The sequence below is a fragment of the Anolis sagrei genome, chromosome 6, assembly GCF_037176765.1.
Source record: "Anolis sagrei isolate rAnoSag1 chromosome 6, rAnoSag1.mat, whole genome shotgun sequence".
NCBI classification, from domain to species: Eukaryota; Metazoa; Chordata; class Lepidosauria; order Squamata; family Dactyloidae; genus Anolis; species Anolis sagrei.
The window spans coordinates 65,854,392-65,873,175 of NC_090026.1; the positions used below are offsets into that span (position 1 = coordinate 65,854,392).

General features: G+C 40.9%; 2 protein-coding genes across 5 annotated transcripts in view; one reads left to right on the forward strand and one right to left on the reverse strand.

The window, feature by feature from the left end:
* TPK1 (thiamin pyrophosphokinase 1) overlaps window positions 1-5,200 on the forward strand; it is a 455,788-nt gene extending 450,588 nt beyond the window's left edge. For all 4 annotated transcript variants that reach the window (XM_067470165.1, XM_067470166.1, XM_067470167.1 and 1 more), the window contains one exon: window positions 4,095-5,200. In XM_067470165.1, coding sequence (XP_067326266.1) covers window positions 4,095-4,225 — 131 coding nt within the window. In that variant the 3' untranslated portion in view covers window positions 4,226-5,200. The remainder of the gene's footprint in view (window positions 1-4,094) is intronic.
* Window positions 5,201-5,681: 481 nt separating this feature from the next.
* Window positions 5,682-16,963, reverse strand: SEC61G (SEC61 translocon subunit gamma). The gene is made up of 4 exons (XM_060781557.2): window positions 16,844-16,963; window positions 12,026-12,125; window positions 8,644-8,746; window positions 5,682-5,841 (listed from the first exon to the last, which is right to left on the reverse strand). Exons 2-4 carry the CDS (start codon window positions 12,117-12,119, stop codon window positions 5,832-5,834), a joined length of 207 nt encoding a protein of 68 aa, XP_060637540.1. The 5' UTR covers window positions 12,120-12,125; window positions 16,844-16,963; the 3' UTR covers window positions 5,682-5,831.
* Between the last annotated feature and the right edge of the window lie 1,821 nt (window positions 16,964-18,784).

Genomic DNA, 18,784 nt, shown 5'->3' on the forward strand with positions numbered 1-18,784 from the left:
GTGAGGTGTGACTAATTGTTTAGTATTCTTTTTTCTTCTTTTCTTCTTTTTATTTCTCTTTTCTTTTTAAAAATACATCTTTTCATGTAGTCTTAAAATCTTTTTAGTAACAGAAAATTAAAAGGAAAATAGCTAGAACGAATGTATTGGTTCTCCTAAATGTATTCGTTCTCAGAACATAAGGTTCTAAATCTAATTTTCTCTATGAGATGGTAATTTCCTAGGCAAAGTTGATTTTTCACTCACAGGGGAGCTTTCAAAATCAGATATTGAATATATGCATAGCAGATAACCAAGGAAAATATACACATCCCTTCTGCATACTGCATATGTTTAGAAGCATGTTTGAAGAAGGATTTACACTACAAAAGTGGCATGACTTAGTCTCCAGTTCAAATGTTATGACAACCATTAACCCATCGTAAGGGTATATATTGCACCAAACGATTGCATCAAAAGATGGAGAACTGTAGTTTCTAAGAGTATATAATTCTTGCTGCAGTTTTCTGTCATAGTTTAATCTATTGCTGTTTTCACTGGCTTCAATTACAGTAGTTAGAAATGTTTGTTAGCCATGAAATCACATGCTTATATGAATTATGTGAATTGATGTTCGTGTTTAGTTCTTGTATTTTAACTCATATTTCATTTACCTGCCTGTACGAAAGAAAAGATGGAAGATGCCATCTACTGTACACAATGAGCCACTGCTGAATTTATTTCCATGGCTATGTTCATTCTGTATGTAGCCATCGTGTAAGCCCAGTTGGACTGTGTTTTTATCTTACCAAAGGACAGTAGTAGTTTAATATCTTATATAGATAGTAGTTTATATCAAGTTGCAGATAAACGATGGAAGGAAAATATGCAGCCATTCTCGGTTGAGCAACTGAAGAAGGGATTATTGTTTTGTAGTAGAGGTGAATGGGCTTTTGTGTGCCCTGTTTTGAGTATACATGTATGCATTTTGTATATTACATTCCATATATGGGATTTAGTAACATGTGAGTAAAGATTAGATTGCAATTTGGAAAGAGGGTAGGCTGTCATGTAGCAAATACGAGGGGTATTTTTTAAGTAAGGTCCGTTGGAACATAAGTACACAACGAAAGTTTATTTCAAAAAAGTAAATTTATTTTCAGAAAGTACATACTTCACTCTATTTTTTGACATAGTTGCCAAGTTTGTTCAAACACTTATCTTACCTCTGAACCAATTTTAAAATACCCTCTTCATAAAAACTTGCCGCCTGCTCCGATAACCAAGATTTCACTGCCGTCTGTAATCAAAGAAGGGTGATCGGAATGGTCCTCATCATGGACGTTTTTGAGTTTTTTAATACACTCTCACAACCACCATGTCAGACTACACAGAGAAGCCATTGAAATACACAAGCATGTGGACAATTTCAACAGGAAGGAAGAAACCATGAAAATGAACAAAATCTGGCTACCAGTACTAAAAAACTCAAAAATTACAACAGCAAAACAACAGAGAGTAAACAATCAGGCACATCAAATCACCTCTCAACAAAAGATTCCCCCAGGCACTTCCAAGCCATTAAATGCTAATCAAGGTGGTCATTTGAAACATTCACACCTAGCTCCAGCAGACAAAAGTCCTTTGTCCCACCCTGGTCATTCCACAGATATATAAACCCATTTTTCCTACTTCCAACAGACCTCACTACCTCTGAGGATGCTTGCCATAGATGCAGGTGAAACATCAGGAGAAAATGCCTCTAGACCATGGCCATATAGCCCGAGAAAACCTACAACAACCTAGTGATTCCGGCCATGAAAGCCTTCGACAATACATAAATGGATCTAAATTTCTATGATAGTCTCATGGCCTTTCCAACACACTCCTTTTCCTATTTCCATCACATTTTCACATTCTCATTCCCTTTATTCTGCCCCATTTTGTAAACGTAGCAGATATGGAACGAAAACTTCATGGCAAAAGTGTTCCGATTTGATCATGTTAACAGCTCCAAATACATGAAAGGGTTGACTTCGTGTAGTGTCATTTGTACTGTTGAAAGATTTGCTGCTCTCATAAACCTGTTTCATCTCCTGCATGAAGTAAAATGATATCCCAAGGAGAAACCTGCTAAATCACAAGTCCACAATATGTTTCAATAAGCTAGGGAGGTCAGTTTAATGGAAAATTTATTCTGGACCAATGGGTTCCTGGAGCTAGGTAGTTGATGCCTTCATTTTAAATAGCAGCCTTTTATAGTGCTACTCTTAAAAAGACTTGCCTGCACATTTAAATGTTATCTAGTTTTACAGAAAGGGCAATGGGGCTGAAGGGATTTTGTGTTTAATTCATTTTTATGGACAATTCGTTTTACCGGGACCATCTTTTGACCTATGTAAGACTGAAGGAGCATTAGCATTGGCTCGGTCTACATATTGTTTTTAAAAGTGAACGCAAAGGAAACTTTGTTACACTAATATAGTGGTTCACAACCTTTTTTAAACCAGGGACCACTCTCCAACATTAGTACCAAAAGGGTTACGAATCAGTTTTTGGTCAACTTTAGATTTGGTTTGGTTAGTTGGGGTGATGATCAAGAAAATTGCATTGGATAGACCTCATCAGCTCTAGTTTCTTTTTCTTTTTTTGTGATATAATTTTTATTGAGAGTTTACTTTTGAAAGATACATCAAGCGGCTGTTGATCATTGACATATCTGTTATTATTATAAAAGAGAGGATAAGGATGTGATGGGTAGGAAAGGTGGATGGGTAGGAGGGGGGGGGGAACCAACTGAAGGGAAGAGAGGGGGTTGCGTGAGAATTGGAAAGTGTTAGTACTCTTATTTACTGATTATGCCCCTTATAGCATTGTTAGTATTGATTTTGTCTTCTTGTCTCGACTCTTCTATATCTATGGTTGGTTGGTTTCTAGGTATCTCTTGATTGAAGACCAGTCGGACTTATTGTTTATCCCAGATTATATGGCAGTGGGGATTCATATAATCCAGTTTAAATAGATAATCCGTGATCAGATCCTGGGATATAAGGCAATATAGAGGGGACCTCAGTTGCTGCTCATGCTGAAACAAGATAGAAATCTTTGTATTTTCTCAAGAGCAGTCAAGGTAAATACTAAAATAAACCTTTAAAGATATAGCAGTTAAGTCAAGTATGGGAAGAGAACCACAATAGCTATCCACTGAAATCTGTGTTAACTGCTGATGGTCAAATTTACTCCTTGGTCTTTAATTTTCAATCCCTAATATAGTTTTTTGTAGCTAATCAATCTGGAACTGGGCGGAAGTGATCTAAGGATCTGATTTTCATCAATTTTGGATGCCCCCAAGTATTCTCTGTTGTATATGTTCAAGTGAATCTCAGGAGCAGGGGAGGAGCACCATGCCCCTAGTGATGTTTATCTCAGCCAGAGGGATAAATTTTGGACGGGCAGGGGGTATCTCTGGTAGGAGAAAGACAGGACAGATACTGGTAGTCGAAATCCATTCTGTCTTGATCCTCCTCTCATCCTTTAAAATTCAGGGTGCCTTATCAGTTTGCCCTTGCAAGATTGGACTGTAATAAAGAACTACCATCCATCATTTAATTGCGGATCAACTAGCCAACTATCTCAGAGGCTTGGTTGGATGGGCCTGGAGGAGTTTCAACTCTCTCTCAGCTTTGTCCACCCAAATACCCAATGCAGCAGCAACCTAAGTTCAATTTAAAGTGGTCAGGTATTGGACAGTTGATGTTCAATATTGGTATTTTTATCAGCACTTCTTTAATGGGTTTTAAACTATGGGCAACAGCTACAATGTAGGAAGAAACCAATTTTCAACCATATAACTTCCCCACAGGTATCATCCACGCATTGTTTCTGGTCATCATTCTGGGTAGTAACTGGCAACAAAAAATGAGGTACTGGGAAAGTGAAGTGGCAGTGTATTCATACAATTTGGGATGTTACATACAACCTCTGTGCAAAATATAAATCAGAAATTACGTATTTAAAATGTGAAGGCTACAGGGGAGTGCCCTTGAGTGCCAAGGAGGAAGGGAGATGGGATGCTTTCAGTTATTGAATTTGATCATATTTTTCATTTCTTGCAGATGGAAACATTCTCAAGTTTGGGACACTTGTCAGCACTTCAAACACATATGACGGATCAGGGGTAGTGACCATCGAAACCGACAAGCCTTTGCTTTGGACAATGGGCATCCAAGAAAAAGAAAGTGCTTAAGAGGTTACCACTGCTACTTTTGTTCAGAGCCTTAAACTGAAATCTCCCGCAGGCCTTCAACTAATAATGCAAATAGAATTGTGTGACTGACCTTAATGATCATTGTACATTTTGTCATGAATTTTACACATTAGTCTTAGTTTGCCACATCAGCTATAGGCATTTTAAGAAATTTCTTCCTGTTGGAACAATTTTGTATTTTTAAAAAATATGTTTGATAGAATGCATACATGTGAAGTTGCTTTTTAAGGTTTTGAAGGGGAAAGCTTATAAGCCAAAATAGATTTTACTAATACACTATGCCTTCAATAAATGTAACGTGATTTGCCACTAGCCTAGAAATAAATAGGACCTTCCTGAGACCCTTTCCACAAGTTACAATACCAGTAGAACTATGCATATATCCTCCACTGTACACATATATTTATATGTGTGTTTGCACACATACTAGCAAGTAGTGCAAGGAGGAAGACTGGCATGTACCTTCTGTAGTTTATGTGTATACACATACAGAGCCAGGGCGCAAGAGACTTCCACTCCCATAAAGCTATGATGTGTGACTCTCTACTCCTAAACCCTGCTAATACAGTTATTTCCATCTCTTATCCATTGGTAGACTTTATGTCATTATGATGTGGAGGAAATGTACAGCACACAAAATGCACTTTCAGTGCAAGCACTTTTGTGCTTGAATGAAAAGGTAAAGAGAAAACAAAGGAAGGTGTGCCTCTTATTTCAAATATCCATATGGGAAACTTTGAAATTACTTGTAAATGAGGTTGTCAGCATAACACATGACAATGTGTATGTCAATGAGAAAAGAATTGGTCTAGTGCAAATCCCATTAAATTGTCAATGTACACATTATGTATAAGTTTTTTAACTTGTCTAGTGTGGGATTGTTAGCCGCCTTAAGTCCCCACAGGGAGAAAGGTGGACGTAAATAATAATAATAATAATAATAATAATAATAATGATGATGATGATGATGATGGTGTCCCCTTGCTTAAATCTGTATGGACCACTGTAACACATTTTGAGATACTGCTTATCATACTTGCTAAAGTTGTAACTGTGTTTTTAAAAAGGGAATATAACCTAATGTCATGTGTTATGCTAATTCGTTTTTTTAAATGTTAATGTTGCTTTTATTATGGACAACATATGGAAGAACAAAGAACTCAGTCTGTTTGAAATTTTAAGTCAAACATCAGAAAAGAAATGAAAGTCAGACCAGTTCAGTAGTTAACATAACTAAGATGGTACACAAAACTTCTGATGTCTAAGCTTATGTATTCCAGTAAAACACTCAGAATATTTAAACTCTGATGCTTCCCTGAAGAAATGGGACACTGCAGCAGACATCACTGATCCTTACGTCAAGATTTACACCAGATATTCCTCCCCCCAATGCTTTGTACTACAATTTGTACAAAAAGAACAAGAGATCACAGAATGTATCAAGATGTGCTTGTATTAACTAAACAGAATGCCGCAACGGTTGTTCTTTAAAAACTGGTTTATACTGACAAACAATAAAAGATGATTTAAAGCCAGAAAGCTTCTTGTGTGATGACATATCCAATATTAAGACTCCGTGAAGGATTCAGCCACCCCTGCAAAAAAAAAGGGAGGGGGGGGAGAGAGAGTCACTATCAGCTTGGTGTTCTGTAATGTGATCCTGTTATGCAATTGTCTTTTACTCAAGAGCCAATGTTGTCATCATTCAGAACACAGCAGGAGACTTGCTTCAATTGCTGGTTTGCTTAAATCAACACCTTTTACGTCAGCTAGAAGTACAGACTTAGATCAGGTTTCCAACTGACACTTTAATTTTATTTTTATTTTACAAAAAGATGAAAGTTTGACCCTACTGAACCACATTAACTTATACGAATACTATTTAACTGTTCCATTCCTACAATCATGCTTTGTATCTTTGGCCCCATCCACACAGGCACTATAATCGGATTGGAAGCTGTCTCAAGGTCAAGGTGTCTACAAAACACCCCCCCCCCCCCAATAGGGCCTGTATCCAGCTGACTGCATGTTAAAATAGTGTGTGTGTATATTTGAATATTTCATATGCCCAAATATGAACACAGATGAAGTTTGGGGGAAATAGACCTTGACATTTGGGAGTTGTAGTTACTGGGATTTATAGTTCACCTATAATCAAAGAGCATGCTGAACCCCACCAATGACAGAACTGGGAAAAACGTCCCATACAGAACCCCCATGACAACAGAAAATACTTAAGGCCATCCAACTCCCTTCACGAGGGCAAGAAAACGTAATCAAAGCCCTCCTGACAAAGAGCCATCCAGCCATAGATATAGATACATCTATATGATTCACACACAGAGAGAGATATAGTATCATAGGTTTGCATGTTCCAGAGCAGGGAAACCAGACAATCTCCACATCAACACTGACAAAGAAACAGCAAGAAATACTGTTTACCCACAAGCAGAAAGACATTACATATATTAGAAACCAACACTTTTCATTACTTTAATTTCCAGATCACCAGACTGGGCCAAAGCAACGAGTGGCAGGGGACAGTTAGTGTGTGTGTGTGTATTGGATTCTCTGGTTTCTGTTTTTTAAAAAAAAAAAAATAAATAAACAAACTGCCTTACCTCCAGAACAGGAGGAGGGATGATTCAATCTCAAACAAACAGCCCTATTTGTTTTGTTTTTTTAAAAAACTGCATTACCTCTGAGAAAAGAAGAATAAGCCCCCTGCAAGCAACATGGCCGGTGGGAGGGCGCCCACCACCGCAACAGCCTTTGCTCGGTAAGTCGGACAAGGCACTTCTGATTTTATAACCACAAAATGTATAAAAATAAAATATTAAATTCTAACACTAAAAGAGTATTATCAATCATAAAAAATTATGATTTACAGTAAATAGGATTGTAAATACTGTGTGTATGTGTGTGGTGTGTGTGTGTGTGTGTGTGTGTATGTATATATATCACAAATACACACATACACACGCATGCCACCCTGAGTCCCCTTGTGGGGAAAAGGCCGGGATAGAAATGTATGTATTAATAATATATATAGATAGTCCCTACTTCATGGATTTTCACTTATTGCGGGTGGTCCTGGAACATAACACCCGCAATAAGTGAGGGAACACTGTAATTACTGTCTGTCTGGCTGCAGGGGCATTGTCAGATTTTTTTTTCTGGTCTCTCCTCTATCCTTTGCACCGGAATACTTGTGGGAGCAGTTCAATGGTATGCATGGGAGGTGTTGAATGGCTAGCTTTCACATAGTTTTGTGCATAGAAACACCACACAAAATTTCAACTATTGAATATGGATTCTGTCAGACAGAATCAAGGTAGATCTTTGGTTTATTTTAAGAGTATCTGTAATTAGGATCAAGTTCTCAGATATGAGGATGGGATGGTTTTCCAGATCCAAAGAAGCCATACCATCATCTAGCACAGTGTTTCTCAACCTGGGGGTCAAGACTCCTAACGGGGTCGCGAGGGAGTTTCAGCAGGATTACCAAAGACCATCAGAAAATACATCTTTCTGATGGTGTTAGGCACCCTTTTGGCAGAAAAGGCTGAAGATCTCTCTGCCTGTCCTTCTCTTCCTATTTGGTGTTGGTGAACTACAACTTCCAGAATTCAAAAAATCCCCAGCCCCACCAGTATTCAATGTTGGCCATATAGATAATGTGCCAAGTTTGGTGCACATCCATTGTGAGCTGGGTTCTAAGTGCTCTTTGATTGTAGGTTAACTATAAATCCCAGCAACTGCAACTACCAAATGTCAAGGTCTATTTCCCCCAGACTCCACCACTGTTCAAATCTGGGCATATTGAGTATTTGTGCCAAATTTGGTCCAGATCCGTTATTGTTTGAGTCCAGTGTTCTCTGGGTGTAGGTGAACTATAACTCCAAAACTCAAGGCCAATGCCCACCAAACCCTTTCAGTATTTTCTCTTGGTCCTGGGAGTTCTGTGTGCCAAGATTGGTTCAATTCCATCGTTGGTGGAGTTCAGAATGCACTTTGATTTTAGGTTAACTATAAATCCCAGCAACTATAACTCCCAAAATGACAAAATCAATCTCTCCCCCCCCCCCCAACCCCACCAGTATTCAAATTTGGGCGTATTGGGTATTTGTGCCAAATTTGGTCCAGTGAATGAAAATACTGCCTGCATATCAGATATTTACATTACAATTCACAACAGTAGCAAAATATTAGTTATGAAGTAGCAACGAAAATAATGTTATGGTTGGAGGTCATCACAACATGAGAAACTGTATTAAGGGATTGCGGCATTAGGAAGGTTGAGAACCACTGGTCTAGCAGAACTCTCTGAAACAAATCTTAGGATAGTTTGCACCCATCATTTTACCACCTATATCTATTTTACTATTGTTACTTACACAATGATGTTGTTGATTGGAATGTGGATTAGTTTTACAAAGAATCCAATAAATCCCATTATCGCAAAACCTATTGCTGTAGCCATGGCAATCTTCTGGAATTCTGGAATTAAGTAAATACATAACTTGTCAAAGGAGAAATGATTAGAACATTGCAGCTGAAAATTATTTTATATTCAAATTGGGTTTCACCAATACAATCGGATTCCTCTGCATCCAGAAATATATTCTTGAATGATTGGATTGCAACAAAGGCATAATATTGGATTTTTTAAAGAGAAGTAGAGAGCTAGCACCTGCCTAACTGAAGCAAGAAATCTATTATGGAAAGGGGAAGAAATCAGGACTGTGTTCACTAGCGTTTCTTCATGCCTAGTCATCCAAAGGTAGTGTAAAATTGGCTGACAGTAATACAGCAACATATACATAAGCATTATTTATTTATTTATTTATTTTATTTCACAGTTTTCTATACCGAGCTTCTCAACCTCATTGAGGGACTCAGCCCGGTCTCCAGCCATAAAAAACATATACACTCATTAAAATATCATATATCACAATTACAAAAACAACTTTAAAAACACTATATATAAAACTACAGTGGTCAGTCGTCCTATTAAGATGGATCTACATCAACTTCCATCCAGGGTCCTATGGTGTTGTCTCATTCATCGAAGGCCTGACTCCACAGCCACGTCTTCACCCGTTTCCTAAATGTTAGGATGGATGGGGCGGTTCTGGCCTCCAGAGACATTACGCATGTCTTGAGAGTGGGCAGAATCTGGATTCCTGAATCACTGAATGGATCTGTGTGTACACTGGCTCCTTTTGAAAGAATACTGAACACAGGGGGGAAAGGACAGAAATGATTTCGTCTATATCTGTTAGTCCATGGGGCATATGTGTACTTTTAAGTACTTTTAAGTGGTCATTATATTTTCCCTGCTCCACCTTTAAAAAAATTAAAAAACCCTATCGATTAATCTCCAGTCACTAATATTTAGATTATTTAGTATAGCTATAACTGTTTCCTCATGTCTACATACACATATCAATACAGCAAGCCCTTAATATCTGCTGGGGTTTGATTCCAGGAGCCCCAGAGTATACTATAATCTCAGGATGTTCAAGTTCCATTATCTACAATGATATTGTAAAATAGAAAAATTAAGATTTGCTTTTTGGAAGTTTTTTTTTCTTTTTGATATTTTGAAATCTGTGGATACAGAACCAATAGATACAAAGGGCTGAATATCCTTAACCCTAAAGTGGAGCTTTCCAAACGTTTCATGTTGGCGACACACTTTTTAGACATGCATCATTTCATGACACAGTAACTCAGTTTTACCTTGTTTTTAAAAAGGAGACTCAAACTGATACATGTTTTTATTGATATTGAATGTTTTATCTGGTTTTATATTTAACTAACTGTTTTAATTGTATTTTATGTTTTTGATGCTGACTGTACACCGCTCTGAGTCACCTGTGGGCTGAGAGGGGCGGTATATAAATATAGCAAATAAATAAATCAGAAGTTAAACCAACCCTTTATAAGAGATTCAGAAACATACATAAATTGTAATAATGAAATGTATGGCAACATCTCATGGAAATCCTTCATTTATTGTTCAAAATATATAATTGTTTGCTTATTCTACACACTCTGAGGTTTCTCACTACATTTGCGTGACACATGTACACACTGCAACTGTCACACCGAACTGCTATGACACACAGTTTAAAAAGCTCTACACTAAAGGATGTTGTGATAGTGATGTCTCTACCCATGGGCTGCTCCAGTCTCACAAGTCATCATAACCACTAACAAATCTATATTATGTACTGGGACAATGCACTGATATGTTGTTCAATATATCACACTCCAAGCACTTCCCTGCTGGATCAACCCTGTCGCCAATTAAACATCTGAGTTCATTACAACCCTTTCACTTCTAAACTACTAAAGAACCTAATCTTGGTCGCAGCACAATCCTTGCCCTCCTCCAAAACTTTTGAGCTTCATTAGGGGAGAGGAGATGCAGACACATAATACCCAGAAAATCTTGTTGTGTTTCCCGTTTCTTCAAGGTTCAGTACAAAAGACACCTAAGGTAAAGGTAGTCCCCTGACATTAAGTCCAGTCATGTCTGACTCTGGGGTGTGGTGCTCATCTCCATTTCTAAGCCGAAGAGCCAGAGTTGTCCGTAGACACTTCCAAGGTCATGTGGCCGGCATGACTGCATGGAGCGCCATTACCTTCCCGCTGGAGCGGTACCTATTGATCTACTCACATTTGCATGTTTTCGAACTGCTAGGTTGGCAGAAGCTAGGGCTGACAGCGGAAGCTCACACCACTCCCCGGGATCGAACCTGCGACCTTTCGATCAACAAGCTCAGCAGCTCAGTGCTTTAACCCACTGCGCCACCGGGGGCTCCTACAAAAGACACCTACTCTTATTAAAAACCTACAAAACCCTATATGGCTCCGGCCCAGCGTACCTGTCCGAACGTATCTCCTTCTATGTCCCACCTCGGAGTTTAAGATCTTCTGGGGAGGCCCTGCTCTCGGCCCCATCTTTATCACAAGTGAGACTGGTGGGGACGAGGGACAGGGCCTTCTCAGTGGTGGCCCCTCGCCTGTGGAATTCACTCCCCAGGGAAATTAGGTCATCGACATCCCTCCTTTCCTTCAGAAGGAAGTTGAAAACATGGATATGGGACCAGGCCTTTGGGTAATCTGGCAGACTGACAAGGTAATGATGACCAGAGTTTGGAAAGGATTATGATAATGCTGAACAGACTTACGGATTTTTAGAACCCGGTGAATGTTAGCCAGTAGTTTGGCTTTTCTTTTAGTTGTTATTGTATTACTTGATTGTTTTAACTATTTGTGATTACTGCTGCTATGTATTTTATTTGTTGAATTGTTGGCATCGAATTGTGCCGGTTGTAAGCCACCCTGAGTCCCCCCGAGGGGGTTGAGAAGGGCGAGGTAGAAGTACTAGAAATAAATAAATAAAATAATAAATAATTATTAAAGTTCAGGAGAATGGATATTTATCTTTGTTCAAAATATGCACTCACGATAATTACTGGCAAGCCCATTCCTAAACAGTCTGTATGAACAAAACCCCACCTGAATTCTTTCTCTGATCAGGTAGAAACTCACTCTTAGAAAAGTAAAATTTAAAAAACCATACATTCCATTCATGTATGTTTTGTTGAATTTTAAAAATGCTACCTGCACAGTATGAATCTGCTTTTGAGGAAAGTACTGAATAGCCTTCCTTACAAAATAAAACTATATTCATTACAAAAACAAAAAATGAACACATTACTTTCTACGGAAACAGATAGTTTCTTCAGCTTTTTTATAGATTACCTTTCCTGTCTGGCTTTGTGCATCTTTTAACAAGTCTGATGGAGTCTTTCACAAACTGGCGGCTGGGTTCCACAAACTGCATTACTTGATCCATGGCGAACTGTAGGGGGAAAAATACATCTGCTTGCAAACATATTCTACACATGTTTTCCAAATCAGCTTATAAAATGTCTTTGACAGATATAAAATTAGTTTTTAAGGAGAAGATAAAGTGACAACTTCGTAACTTTAATACATTGGGGAAAAAACACCCAATATTCATGTTTAAATACAATCAGGGAAAGGTGGTTAACATGAGAAACTTCCACACTTGCGAAGTCTGCATTTCACAGTTTTGTTACATTAGTATGCATTGCTTTGTAGGAGAGCTGAAGGCATACCACCTTCTAAAATGTTTGTGCTCGTCATAGAAAAATGCTGAAATTATGTTTGATGAGGATTCATAGGCCCCTTCTGCACTGCCATATAAAAATCCAGATTATCTGCTTTTAGCTGGATTATCTGGCAGTGCAAATTCAGGCCGCTTCCACTGCCCTATAACCCAGGATCTGATCCCACATTATCTGCTTTAAACTGGATTATAGGAGTCTCCACGGCCAGATAATCAGGGATCAGATCATGGGTCATATAGGCAGTGTGGAAGGGGCTTCATATAATCCAGTTCAGAGCAGAAAAAGTGAATTATCTGATTTGATAATCTGGATTATCAAAGCAAATAACCCACATTATCTGCTTTGAACTGGATTATAAGAGTCTACACTGTGATATAATCCACTTCATAGCAAATAATGTGGATTTTATGTGACAATGTCAAAGCGCCCATGGGGCTTCTATATATTTTAAAACCTAAGTGGGTTCTTTTAACAATTATGTTTTCTTAACTTTTGTAAATCCAAATTGTATGTACATTTGTAAATTTTACATTCTATTACCCTTTCTACACAGCTGTATAAAATCCAGATTATCTGGATAATATAGCAGTGTAGAAGAGGCCTATATTATTAAAAAAACACTTTGGGCAACAAGACAGGAAAATGATGTGGTATAACCTGAATAGATAGATAAATGGATGGCTAATGAAACCATATGGCAAGTAGGCAGTTCAGGGGATTACCACATCAGCACATTGGTTGGGAAGGCGCGATCCCCTCCATGTTCTTTGCCTATGTGCAGTTACCATCAAGCTTAGGTCCTTTCCAGACAGCTGTAAAAATCTACATTGAACTGGAATATATGTCAGTGTGGACTCAGATAACCCAGTTCAAGGCAGATATGTATTGTGGTATTTTCTGCCTTGATATTCTGGGTTATACGGCTGTGTGGAAGGATCCATCGATGAGGGATGATGGGGACTGTAGCCAGTCAATATCCAGAGGGCCGTATACTTCCAATTCTTGTCTTTAAAAGTACATCAAACCCCATTTCTTCTAACATGAGACACAGAAAATATGCTTAAAAAGGCACAAAGCATATGCGTATAAAGCATCACAAACCTGGTCCAACCTTGGTGTTTCTGCTTTTCAATACCTCAAGCCCCATGTGCACTGCAAAATAATGGAGTTAGAGAGCAGTTTAACTGCATTGAACTGGGTCATATGAGACCCTTTCTATACTGCCATATAAAATCCAGATCATATGCTTTGATCTGGATTATACAGCAGTGTGGACTCTGATATCCCAGTTCAAAGCCAATAATGTGGCTTCTCTATTCCAATAATATGGATTATATGGCAGTTTAGGAGCAATCTGAGGTCCAATTCTACACTGCCAGATCAAATCCAGATTATTTGCTTTGAGCTGAATTTATCTGGTGGTGGAGACTCAGATAATCCAACTCAAAGCGGATAGCCTGGGATCAAATCCTGGGATATAAGGGGGCAGAATCTACACTGCTACATAAGCTCAATACAGTGAAACTGCATTATGGGGCAGTGTAGATGGGGCCGCAGGCAAAATCTTGCTTTCAGGGCCCTTCCACACAGCTCTATATCCCAGCAAGATTTGCTTTGAACTGAGTTATCTGAGTCCACACTAAGATAATGTGGGATTTTCTGCCTTGATATTCTGGGATATTGGGCCGTGTGGAAGGGCCCTGAGATGGACTCGGATAACCCAGTTCAAAGCAGATATTGTGGGATCTTCTGGGATATAGGGCTGTGTGTAAGGCCCTGAGGTAGACTCAGATAACCCAGTTCAAAGCAGGTATTGTGGGATTTTCTGCCTTAATATTCTGGGATATAGGGCTGTGAGGAAGGGTCCTGAGTGTGGACTCAGATAACCCAGTTCAAAGCAGACATTGTGGGATTTTCTACCTTGATATTATGTGATATAGGGCTGTGAGGAAGGGTCCTGAGTGTGGACTCAGATAACCCAGTTCAAAGCAGACATTGTGGGATTTTCTGCCTTAATATTCTGGGATATAGGGCTGTGAGGAAGGGTCCTGAGTGTGGACTCAGATAACCCAGTTCAAAGCAGACATTGTGGGATTTTCTGCCTTAATATTCTGGGATATAGGGCTGTGAGGAAGGGTCCTGAGTGTGGACTCAGATAACCCAGTTCAAAGCAGACATTGTGGGATTTTCTACCTTGATATTCTGTGATATAGGGCTGTGTGGAAGGGCCCTGAGTGTGGACTCAGATAACCCAGTTCAAAGCGAATATTGTGGGATTTCCGTCCTTGATATTCTGGGATATAGGGCTGTGTGGAAGGGCCCCGAGTGTGGACTCAGATAACCCAGTTCAAAGCAGACATTGTGGGATTTTCTGCCTTAATATTCTGGGATATAGGGCTGTGAGGAAGGGTCCTGAGTGTGGACTCAGATAACCTAGTTCAAAGCAGACATTGTGGGATTTTCTACCTTGATATTCTGGGATATAGGGCTGTGAGGAAGGGCCATGAGTGTGGACTCAGATAACCCAGTTCAAAACAGACATTGTGGGATTTTCTACCTTGATATTCTGTGATATAGGGCTGTGTGGAAGGGCCCTGAGTGTGGACTCAGATAACCCAGTTCAAAGCGAATATTGTGGGATTTCCGTCCTTGATATTCTGGGATATAGGGCTGTGTGGAAGGGCCCCGAGTGTGGACTCAGATAACCCAGTTCAAAGCAGACATTGTGGGATTTTCTGCCTTAATATTCTGGGATATAGGGCTGTGAGGAAGGGTCCTGAGTGTGGACTCAGATAACCTAGTTCAAAGCAGACATTGTGGGATTTTCTGCCTTAATATTCTGGGATATAGGGCTGTGTGGAAGGGCCCCGAGTGTGGACTCAGATAACCCAGTTCAAAGCAGACATTGTGGGATTTTCTACCTTAATATTCTGGGATATAGGGCTGTGAGGAAGGGTCCTGAGTGTGGACTCAGATAACCCAGTTCAAAGCAGACATTGTGGGATTTTCTGCCTTAATATTCTGGGATATAGGGCTGTGAGGAAGGGTCCTGAGTGTGGACTCAGATAACCCAGTTCAAAGCAGACATTGTGGGATTTTCTACCTTAATATTCTGGGATATAGGGCTGTGAGGAAGGGTCCTGAGTGTGGACTCAGATAACCCAGTTCAAAGCAGACATTGTGGGATTTTCTACCTTGATATTCTGTGATATAGGGCTGTGAGGAAGGGTCCTGAGTGTGGACTCAGATAACCCAGTTCAAAGCAGACATTGTGGGATTTTCTACCTTAATATTCTGGGATATAGGGCTGTGAGGAAGGGTCCTGAGTGTGGACTCAGATAACCCAGTTCAAAGCAGACATTGTGGGATTTTCTACCTTGATATTCTGTGATATAGGGCTGTGTGGAAGGGCCCTGAGTGTGGACTCAGATAACCCAGTTCAAAGCGAATATTGTGGGATTTCCGTCCTTGATATTCTGGGATATAGGGCTGTGTGGAAGGGCCCCGAGTGTGGACTCAGATAACCCAGTTCAAAGCAGACATTGTGGGATTTTCTGCCTTAATATTCTGGGATATAGGGCTGTGAGGAAGGGTCCTGAGTGTGGACTCAGATAACCTAGTTCAAAGCAGACATTGTGGGATTTTCTACCTTGATATTCTGGGATATAGGGCTGTGAGGAAGGGCCATGAGTGTGGACTCAGATAACCCAGTTCAAAACAGACATTGTGGGATTTTCTACCTTGATATTCTGTGATATAGGGCTGTGTGGAAGGGCCCTGAGTGTGGACTCAGATAACCCAGTTCAAAGCGAATATTGTGGGATTTCCGTCCTTGATATTCTGGGATATAGGGCTGTGTGGAAGGGCCCTGAGTGTGGACTCAGATAACCCAGTTCAAAGCAGATATTGTGGGATTTTCTCCTTTGATATTCTGGGATGTAGAAAGGCCCTGAGCGTGGACTCAGATAACACAGTTCAAAGCAAATATTGTGGGATCTTCTGCCTTGATATTCTGGGATATAGGGCTATGTGGAAGGGCCCTCACAATATCTGCTTTGAACTGGATTATCTGAGTCCACACCGCCATATATTCCAGTTTAAAGCAGATAATGTGGGATTTTATTCAGCTGTGTGGAAGGGGCCTCTGTGCCTTGTTTAAAGAGCTCTGCTTCCAGATCAACGACTAAACAAACCCCTTCCTTTGCAGATCCACACAAGGAGGCCTTTTCCTCGCTCAGGGTGGCATCAAACTGGGCCTTTCAGGGTGTTGACTGAAACGTGAGTGTCTCCTTCCTTTTGCCAGAGTTGCTCCTGTTTCCCTCTATTTGGCAACCTCAATTCCAAACAACCAAGGGACACCAGAGGAAGTCTCTCGTCTTTTCATGACAGAATTGGGGGAAAGGAAGACCAAAGGGCGCCGCCTCACCTTCCTTCCGACTTTCCCCGCGACGCTCTGACTCCTCAACGACCAGCGAAGGCTTTCAGAAAGACACGTAGCAACTTCTCCGAGCGACGAGGGAACCGGAACCGGAAAGAGAGGGCAATTCAGAGACGCGCGTGCGCCTCAAGGGCGAGCTGGCTGCCAAAGGGGGCGGGGCCTCGAGACTTAAAGGCACAGCCTCCTTTTCCCCAAGACACATGTAGGAGGAAGGCCCAAGTGCAGAAACATCCACACCAAAGCGTGCTTTTCAGCTGTTCTCTTCATTTTAGATGGAAAGACTAATGAGCCCGCCTGGCACTTTGGGAAACCAGGGTTCAAGCCACCATTTTGGTCCCAGTAGCCTCCAGAGTGACCTTGGACAGGATGCACTCTCTCAGCCTCAGAGAATCCTAGAGTTGGAAGAGACCTCATGGGCCATCCAGTCCAACCCCCTTCCAAGAAGCAGGAATATTGCATTCAAATCACCCCTGACAGATGGCCATCCAGCCTCTGCTTAAAAGCTTCCATAGAAGGAGCCTCCACCACACTCCGGGGCAGAGAGTTCCACTGCTGAACGGCTCTCACAGTCAGGAAGCTCTTCCTCATGTTCAGATGGAATCTCCTTCCTTGTAGTTTGAAGCGATTGTTCCACGTCCTCTTCTCCAGGGAAGCAGAAAACAAGCTTGCTCCCTCCTCCCTGTGGCTTCCTCTCACATATTTATACATGGCTATCATATCTCCTCTCTGGTTGCTTCTGGATCCTCCATCTCTGAAGCCAAGAAAGAACAGTGGATCAAGCTGATCACAGAGGCCGACATGGGCAGGAGCAGCCAGAAGGCGTAGAGGCTGCTAAGACGGTTGAGCAATGACCCCTCACAAACTAATACCCATGCCAACATAAAGGCAGATCAGATAGCACACCAACTCTTGAAGAACGGGAAACCCAACCGTGCCACCAAAGTAGGAAAGAAACCAATAGCCAGACAACAAGAGATTGAGAACAACAACCTTCATGAACCCTTTACATCTACTGAATTGGACATGGCTCTCAACAAATGTAAGAATGGCAAAGCAGCTGGCCTGGATGATCTACGGATGGAACAAATCAAGAACTTTGGTCCAAAAGCAAGGCGCTGGCTGCTGGAGCTGATGAACAACTGCACTGCATCCTGTCAGATCCCCAAAATCTGGAGGAAAGCAAGAGTCATCGCCATCTTGAAGCCAGGCAAAGACCGTAATGACCCAAAAAGCTACAGACCAATCTCCCTGTTGTGCCACCTCTACAAAGTTCTGGAGAGACTTATTTTGCATAGAATTATGGAAAAAATAGACCCATGTCTGATTCCACAGCAAGCTGGCTTCAGGAAAGGCAAAAGCTGCACATCGCAAGTGCTGAACCTGACTCAGCACATAGAAGATGGCTTTGAAAGGCAGCAGATCACAGGAGCTGTCTTCATAGATCTGTCAGCAGCCTATGATACTGTGAACCACTGCCTCCTCCTGAGAAAAATGTATAATATCACGAAGGACTACCACCTCACCCGCCTCATGGGAAACCTGCTACAAAACAGGAGCTTCTTTGTTGAGTTCCAGGGCCAGAGAAGCAGATGGCGGAAACAGAAGAACGGCCTGCCTCAGGGAAGCGTGCTTGCTCCATCCATGTTCAACATCTACACAAATGACCAGCCACTGCCAGAAGGGACAGAGAGTTTCATCTATGCTGATGATTGTGCCATTACTGCTCAAGCAGGGAGCTTTGAGATGGTAGAACAGACGCTTTCCGAAGCTCTAGGTGCTCTTACTGCCTATTACAGGGAAAACCAGCTGATTCCCAACCCATCTAAAACACAGACATGTGCCTTTCATCTCAAGAACAGAGAAGCATCCCAAGCTCTGAAGATCACCTGGGAACGAATCCCACTGGAGCATTGCAGCACACTCAAACAC